General features: G+C 38.4%; 1 protein-coding gene across 1 annotated transcript; it reads right to left on the bottom strand.

Annotated features, from left to right (window-relative positions):
• Positions 1–7,592: 7,592 nt before the first annotated feature.
• LOC107516481 (60S ribosomal protein L13-like) lies at positions 7,593–9,014 on the bottom strand. The gene is given in 2 exon segments (XM_036239521.1): positions 7,593–8,474; positions 9,005–9,014. Coding segments are annotated over 2 exon segments (651 nt in total). The 3' UTR covers positions 7,593–7,833.
• Between the last annotated feature and the right edge of the window lie 330 nt (positions 9,015–9,344).

Genomic DNA, 9,344 nt, shown 5'->3' with positions numbered 1-9,344 from the left:
AAAAAAATCAAAACTGAGTATCTCTTTCTTTAAACTTCTAATCAGAAAGAAAATGTTAAAACTTGGAGATTTTATATGAAAAGCTGCTTGACTGTTAATTAAGTGAGCATTAGGAGAAAAAAAAGAAAAAAAGAAAGTGGTATTCTCAGTAAATGAGGATAAAAATGCTTGCACAGTAGTAGATCAGCAGATAATTGAAAGAAGAGAAAAAATGAGCAGGGGAAAGTTCAGGACTCACATAAGTTTGACCAAGAAAAGCAATTTTTTTTTTTTTAATAAGAAAAAGCTGAGTTTTTATTTCTTACGATATCATTTGGAAATGTTTGAATTTAGGTGAAATAGAGTACATTTGGAAAGATACAGCTTAAGTGGCGAGATTAAGAGCTGAAATGTGGATTCTGATCCCCTGTAGTTAGTTCCCTGTTTTGCTGGGTGACCTTAGAGTTCTTTCCTCCCCATTGGTGGCTTCTGAAATGTTAAGTTGGGCACCATGCTTCAGTTCTTCAGCTGTCTCTGGAGAAGAGAGGGCAACACTGTGGAGACCTCTGGGAGCAGAGGCTGCTTCCAGGGGTTACCTACCATACCAATGTGAAAAGAATTTTAACAAAAAACAGCTGTGATATAGCTATGAGATACAGGTTGTCACTCAAAGAGTCCAGTCCTGAGCCAGCTCTCCCACTTTCCTCATCTCCCTCACAGATGTGACAGGAAGACTTGGCCAGACAGTGTTTCTACCATTTCTGATAATGTGACACCTTTGCTTGAAATTCTTCAGTGATTCTCCTTTGGGATAAAGTCCCATAATGTTAGCCAGGGTGATAGTGAACATTTTTAACAATCATAATGGCATCAAAATGGACACTGGTGTAGAACTGGGAAGGAGATTGGAGGCCCCAGTCCTAGGTATTACCCTTTAGTTGCTAGATTGTGAGGAGGTCTGAAAGTCCCTGTGCAGGAACAGTGGAGTGGAGGATAGTAACCAGTGAGTCCATTCTCACCATGTAGAAGTATTTTGATTTTGTAACAAGACGTTATAACTAGTTAGATATAAACCCAGTTTATTAGCTAACATAAAAGTGTCTCCATTATTTATCCCCAGCCTGTGTCTCTGGCTTATCTTCTGTTTTTCTTCTCTTATTCTTCAATCTCCAGCTTTGGCGTACTAATTGCAGTTTCCTAAATCTGCTCAATGATTTCCCATTTTTGTGCCTTTGCACATACTATTCTCTCTGCCTGAAATGTTCTTCTCCTCCTTGTATTTGTGAAAAAAAATTTTCTCCGTATTATCTCATGAAGGTTATATAACCTTGCATCTTTTATCTTTCTCCAAATAAATTTTTCTAGTCAATTTTACTACGCCTTTTTTGCCTTTATCTATTTTCCTCCCACTATTCAAAATATGTAATGCCCTGTTCTGGACATAGAACACATTTAAAGTATACATCAATGAATGAACATTGGAAGGCTTATTTTGGAGTCCTTGCAAGTCACACAGGGCATTCCACGATTATTTCCCTTTCTTTCCTAATGATAGTACTTCGTTGCTGACTCACACTCAATTTGTCTACTATGACTCTTGCTAGGATTATTTGTAACTTAGTCCTTGATTGTCTCTTCCCATCCTCATCCTGTATTTATTCATGTCTGATTTTGTTCCCAAATCCTCCAGCTTGATCTGGTCTGTTCTCCCCGCCCCCTGCTCCCCCCAACCCCCCACCCCTTCCCGCTCTAAGAAGGTGTCAAGCCTACCTTGGCTTTTGTTCTTGTCTTTCAGAGTCTCTATAAGCCTGACTCACTTGGTCACATCTTTGAATTTGAGGAATTTATTCTTTTTTTAACTATATGTTTAACTTTTCTTTTAAATTTTATTTTTCAATTAGAGTTGACATTCAATGTTATTTTTATATTAGTTTCAGGTGTACAGCATAGTGGTTAGGCACTTATATAATTTAAAAAGTGATTCCCCCAATTAGTCTAGTATCTATCTGGCACTATATATATAGTTACTACAATATTATCGACTCTATTCCCTATGCTATACTTCACTTCCCTATAACTATTTTGTAACTACCAATTTATGCTTCTTAATCTCTTCAACTTTTTCACTCAGCCTCCCATATGGCAATCACCAGTTTGTTCTCGGTATCATTGAGTCTGTTTTTGTTTTGTTTTTTAATTTATTTTGCTTTTTAGATTCCACATATAAGTGAAATAATATGATATTTGTCTTACTTTGTCTGATTTATTTCACTTAACATATTACCCTCTAGCTCCATGCATGTTGTTGCAATTGCTAAGATTTTGTTTTTTGTGGCTAAGTAATATTCTATTGTGCATATGCCCCACATCTTTATCCAATCATCTATTGATGAGGATTTAGGTGGCTTTCATATCTTGGTTATTGTAAATAGTGCTGCAGTGAATATAGGGGTACAAATATCCTCTCGAATCAGTGTGTGTGTGTGTGTGTGTGTGTGTGTGTGTGTTTCAGATAAATACCCAGAAGTGGAATTGCTGGGTCATGATCTAGTTCTATTTTTAATTTTTTGAGGAAACTCTGAACTGTTTTCCATAGTGGCTGCACCAATTTGCAATCCTACGAACAGTGCATGAGGATTCCCTTTTCTCCACATCTTGATTTGTTGTTGATAGCCATTTCGACAGGTGTGAGGTGATTATCATTAATAGGAGTCGTCTGTTTGTTGGCTGAATTGATTAGAACAGGAACTGTGGGCTTGGCCATCTCTACATATGTATTGAGTAGGGCGTTAGTTCCAGCAGGAGACGTGCATGGCAATGTCCACAGAGTGTGGTAGAGCCAGTAAAATATCACCTTCCTACCATTTTATGGCCAATGCAATGGAGCAAAAAAAATAAGTGATGATAGCAAGGGAGGTAGACAGTACAGTTAAAAGAGAGCAATTGTTAGCGCATTGCCATTCAAGCCAGTTTGCCTGGATTTAAATTAGCTCTGCTGCTTCTTAGCCGTGTGACCCTAGGCTGTTCATTTAACTTTTCTAAGCCTAAACATGTTTATCTGTTTAATCATGACAATAATAGGATCTGCCTCATGGAGAATTTGTGAAAATCAAATGTGTAATGCTTGTTCAAAAAGCACTTAGCACTATTTCTGGATGTAGCAAATGGTCAATAAAATTTAACAATTATCACTTACTTCCTTTAAAAGATGAATTTATTATTGATTTCCTAATAGGCATCTTTGTCTGGGTGTGGTTTCCCTTTCTTCCTTCCTCCCCAACACTATCTTTAGTTGGAAACCTTGAGTTAAGATCTGTATCTTTTAAATGAAGGCAGTGGCCTAGATCCATTATTTTCTAAATGATGCTTCACAGTAGAGATCTATGGATTCCCCAGAGACTCTGCCAGAGGGCCTGGGAACTGGTGTGGTGGGCACAGCTGGGGCCCTCTCCCTCCCATGGAGGAGAGCAAGCTTCCATTTATCTGTTTTACATATTGGACTTTTACCTGAGTGTTTGCTTAAAGAAAGAGTTTTTGAAGCTGATGGAAGTTAAAAATTCTCTCCCAGCTTGAAAATCAGTGATTTTGGATGTAGAACATAATGATAATTTGATTTCTACCATTATTTTGTGAATGCAGAATTAACGATTTGGGGGAATTGCATTACATGTTGCCTCATCCAATGATGTAATAATCAAATAAAATAGGTCCTAATCCTATTTAGTCAGCTTCCCTCTGTTGTTCTTAGCCTGCTTTGAGAGGACTGTCAAATTGAATTTGCTGTCCTCTGTGTTTGCCAAAGTTTATTATTTCAATTTACAGCAGCAGAGATGTTATAACCTGGTCTTTTATGTACTCTGTTGTGTTAGCTCTGATATTGTGCCAATCTGCACAAGAGAGTAATTATGGAATGATGGGCTTTCCTTTGCTTTCAGAAAAGCAATGGGCAGGTATTTCTGATGTCTGGTTTGTGTGTTAGAGGCAGAATTGAGACTGGGGAATTTAATTTCCTTTTCTTATTCATAAGACATTTAAAAAATCCCAACGAAACACCATTTAAATATTTTCACAAAGCCATCATAAATAGGCTAATATTAAGTAAAGCATGGGCTGTATTTGAGAAAAGGTGCTTTGAAAGAGAGGGATAAGATCAAGCTCTAAATGCATTTGATTCATTAGCCATGAAGCATGCAGAGCTGGGTTTGTAACGATATCAAAACATTCGGGAAAAGAGTCAGAATGAGATCTCAAAAATCCCATGCGGAGACTCATGTTAATGTCTACAATCTGTTCTGTAGCTGCCTTGGTCAGATTATCTGCTGTTTTTAAGCCAGGAAGGAGATTAGGTTCTGCTTTTCCATTTGTGGTCTGACATTGAACTCTAATGCTTGAGTTCACTAGTATGACAGGAAATTCAGTTAACAGCAAAATTACTTCTTAATTAACACTTAAAAATGATAATGGCAATATATGCTTGTAAAAATTCTAATAGTGCCCAAATTCCTGTTTTTCTCTCTTATTCCCTAAATCCCTTTTCTCAAGATAACCACTGATAATAGTTAAAGTGGGTCCATGCAGAGTTTTTCTTTGTACAGGAAAACACACACACAGTAACATACACTCACATGTATATATAAATATATAAAAATACACACATACATACACACATATATATATTTTAAAAATATAAATGTATTTTTTTTTTACTTTATATTTTTGATATCTTTTTCTGGTGGTATATATAGACTTACTTCATTTTTAAAGAATTAGAATTACATTTCAAGGGGACATTTCTTACTTTTAATAAAAACCCCGACAACTAGTAGTAGGGGAAGGCTTCTGCCAGCACCTGCTGTCACAGCCCTCTGCCTCTGACCCACCTGACCTTGGAAATGGTTCTGTTTTTAAAGGCAGCCTCAAGGCATGGTTAAGGAGCAGGTCTCCTTTTCAGGTCTCCTTTTCACGCAGATAGACCCCCATTGTGAAAGAAAATGGCAATTTGATCAAGTTGGTTTTCTGTCCAGCAAATTGCAACAACTTCACTATGGGAAATGAGGAAACCCTGTGTGACTGGAATTCACATCTGTCAGGCCTTGGTGGGGCGCAGGGGACCCTTGTTCCACAGAGGCAGCCTCGTCAGACTTTTCTCCTATTAACTCACAAAGCTGGGTTAAGTGAGCCGTCAAAGCAGCAGGCCTGACTGATTTGTTGATAGGCTGGACTAGAGTGAGAAGAAAGTTCTTAAGCTAATTCACTTAAGATAAGGGAATGGCTTCTCCTCAAAAGCAAAGCAAGAAAAGATCCTCCACTTCTCAGTAAGCCTGTCCAAATTGTCTGCCAACCACTCGAGGATGAAATTGAGTCTAACACTACAGCGTGTATTACTAAGAGTAGACTAGTCAGTAAATATTTAAAGGGTATAAGCTAAGCTTCTCCATCATTTACCTGCATTTTGTTTGGGTGACAAGAAATGGCAGAGTGCACTGCAAAGTGAGATTAGGTGCTTGAAATGTGGCTGCAGAGATTAAATGAGTATTTCCGGAGGCACCCTTCATTATGGTGAAAAGGTAGAGGACAAATTTCCTGAAGGGTTTTCTACTTGGCTGCACGATTAAGTGTTCAGGGAACTATGTAATTGATAATATACTTTTTTATATTCCTGTGTAAATAATTTCTTTATTTAAACTTCACAATGTATAATATTTAAACACTTGTCAAGCAATAACTCACCGGTGGCAGAAAATTATAGAAGTCTAACAGTGGGATTGAGGGCGTTATGGCTGGAGTTGATTGATTTCTATAGTTTTCTTGAAGAGGAGTCTTACCACAGAGGTATAATTTGTGAAACAGAACCATACAATCTCAGTAATTTGAGCAGTTATGTGGGGAACTCTGAATCCGTCTCAAATTGGTCTGCTTTTATTTTTTTTTAATAGCATATAAAGTATGTTTTTAAGTCCGTGTGCATGGATGAATATATGTATTACAGTCAGATTTTTTTAAGTAGAAGTCAAAAAAGGGAAATACATAGCTCTACCCTAGTCTGTGAGATCTGTCATGGTTTTAAGTATATTGCCCACATATCGGGACAATGTCAAAGTCATTTGTGTAAATAATAACAGGAAGGAGCACAACCCATTCATCATGCATGGGGATAGAGTGTGTTGAAGGAATTTACTAGGAAATCAGTATTTGTCATCACGTTTGTCATGGTTTATAAATCCTAGCCTAATTTACAAGGGTTTAAGGCCTTTCACCCAAATATAAAAAGTGACCCATTAAAGTTAACGAGCCTTCTTTATCTGGACTCATCTTTTAAATTTACCATGTGATTAAATGTAATGAAAGGGAGATGGTAGGGCATTTAAAGTGCAGCTAAGAGGGCCTTCGTACGAGATCAGGGCTCAAGGAGTTCTGAGACCAGGAAGGAAGAAGTGGATTTGTGAGTGGCAGAAATAAAAATTCCCAAGGAAGCCGACACTTAAAATAGTATGCTATTCATAAATTTGATGGAATGTTAGGGGGCAAACATTTCAAAGGATGAATATTAGTTATAGGTGCAGAGAGATTTCAGCAGAATGGATAAAACCATCAAGTCAGAATACACCACTGTAAAACAGATACATAGTTTATAACTGTATTTGGGGAAGGAAAATAAAATATCGTTATTGATTAAAAATTTGGTTGAACTCAAGTCTGAGATCCCATATCCAGTCTTATTATCAAACTGTTAGTTTGAGACAATCATGAAAAAGATAAAAAATGCATTCTTACAGAGATGAATAACCCAAAGGCAGACCATTGGCTGACTGAAGCAGGGAGCTGTTTGACTCACTAGACAATTTTGGAATTTGGACCGTACAGATGAGTGATCATATAGTTTACTTATCTGTATGGAAGAACAGTTACTCAAATCCCTATAATGAATATTTCAGGTATGAGTCGTAAAGAATTCCAACTCCCCTCCCCACAAAGACCATAAATTTCATAAAGGCAGTAGACCTTGTCTGCCTTATGAGGTACCTTATCTAGCCCTGAGAGCACTGACCAATGTGGCCTTAGCCTCCCCTCATCTTGACTAAACTTTAGACAGGCTTCTTCCTGATTACAGCTCCCAACCTTCCTTTGCTTAAGGCATGTATGTGCTTTAGAAAAGTTGCAATTTTAAGTTCTTTCTTTGCCACTTTGAGATCTAAATCTTCTATCCAGGGATATCTTTCTCAAAGACCTGGGAGTTGTCTCTTTAAAATATAATCCCCAAGAAAGGCAGAGCTCTTATCTCCCACTACCTGTGGGAGGGTAGGAACCCAACATTGATAATTGACAGTAAGCAAACACAGACGACCTCATCACACTGACCATTCCTCTACACTAACAACACTAACATCCTTTAGCACTTTTCCATGAACTCACCTCAGCTTTAAAAATCCCCTTCCCTTTTTAGAGGAGTTGAGTGCAATTTCTCCTATTGTAATAGTTAATTTAATTGTTGCAATTTTTCTTTTACAGCATTAAGTCAACATTTGTTGATTTGAAGAACTTAAACTTTTTATTCTCATGCATAGCATCAGTTTGGAAAAAATAAGTGTCTTTATGAAGAATACCAATATTGGAGGAAATGTTACAAAACAAAGCAAAGTGATTTGATAGCTGTCTCAAGGTATCCACACCAGAAAGGCAATCAAGCGTAGTTTGAAGAATGGGAGTGTTCTCTTTTAATATAAAGTTATATAGCTAAATTATCTTATTTGAATAATGTGAACTGAATTTCATTTTAGAAATGCCTAGCAAATTGTAGGTGCTCAGGAATGTTTTTAATTTTAATTTAATTTTATCACAAACTGCCAACAGCACTTAATTTTTTTTTTCAACATCCTGTTCTGATGCTTCCTTGGCCCTTTTTGCCCAGATGCCAAAGAGCTGGGCATTGGCACGGGCCATGGGAAGACTGGCAAATGCCTTGAAGTTCTTCTCTTCCTCCTCTATGATGACCCTGGCTTTCTCCTTCTTGTAGACTTTCCGTACAGGCATGACTGGTCCTGTCTGCTGGGCGGCCAATTTGAGTTCTTCAGCAGAGCTGTCTCCCTTCTTGGGGGCTGAGGGATTCCTGAGGAAGAGGATGAGCTTGGAGCGATACCCCTTCAGGCGCTGCACTTTAGCCTGCAGGAACTCTGTGGACTTGTTCCACCTTCTCCGATCCACTGAGATCCCAATAGTCTGGGCCACCTTCTTGTGAATGCCAGCCACCCTTAACTCCTCCAGGCTGAAGACCCTGCCGGCTTGCACTTGAGTATGGTACCTCACTGTGGGACACCTCGAAATAGGCCGGATGGGTCTTGACTCTGGGCGCAGGGTGATGCGGCACGCTTTAGTTTGCTGGGCCATGAGTCTGCAGATCTTCCGTGCTGGCTGGTTAAACCACAAGGCCACACGCCACTGCTAGGCCATGTGGAAGTGGGGCTTCAGAATCATTCCATTTCGGCTGGGCGCCACGGCTCCTCAGTACAGGCCTCCTCCATGTGAGAATGGCTCAGGAATGTTATTTAAGTGTCAAGGAGTAGAGTCTTTGCTAGTGGTGCTTATTTTCTTTATAATCGTCCCAATGAAACCGTGTCTATGAACTAGAACTTTGGGGCTGATCTATGTCCTCCATTTTATTGATCAGGAAACAGAAAACCAAAGAGGCTGCTTTGGCTATTTGGTGGAAGAGTAGATGGAAACAGGGATGCATTACATCTAGTCTTGTGTTCTTTTTATCTCTTCTAGGAATTTGAAGTCTAGTGTGGTGTTACATTTTAATTAAAAGGAGAAACTTAACTGATTAGACTTACACAGAAGAAAATTAACAGAATTATTTAGGTGTAGATATATAACTTGAAGAAAGAGGAGACTCTTGTTTACCGATTGTTGGTCAGTTGCAGCTACATAGTGTTTTACAGTTGTCATAGCTCTTTTACATGCATCATCTGATTTGATCTCTAAAACAAGCTCTACAAGGCAAGAAATGTGTGATTAAATAATTTACCAAAGGTCATCTGGCTGGTAAAAAATCTACTCTGTGTCTATTATGGCTAAGCAAAGGAGTAGAGATTCGAGACAGAGTGTGGAAAAAGAGTGAAATGGACAGCAAACATAAATATGTTTATGACAGTTTTGATAGGTGCAAATGCAAGAAAGGTGCAGATTGTGATGAGAATTAGGAAGAGGGTCATAACCTTGCTTGGAGATGGGGTTTGGATCAGGAAAGTCTGACCCATAGAAGTGACACTTATGTTCTGAGACCAGTGTTGGTTCCTAGTTGAACTAGGATTCAATGATAATGGGCTTTATACACTTGTCCTAGCATTATGTGAAGAAATGAGAAA

Source organism: Rousettus aegyptiacus, unplaced genomic scaffold (genome assembly GCF_014176215.1).
Source record: "Rousettus aegyptiacus isolate mRouAeg1 unplaced genomic scaffold, mRouAeg1.p scaffold_m13_p_3, whole genome shotgun sequence".
Taxonomy (NCBI): domain Eukaryota; kingdom Metazoa; phylum Chordata; class Mammalia; order Chiroptera; family Pteropodidae; genus Rousettus; species Rousettus aegyptiacus.
This window is presented reverse-complemented; position numbering and strand designations above follow the sequence as displayed.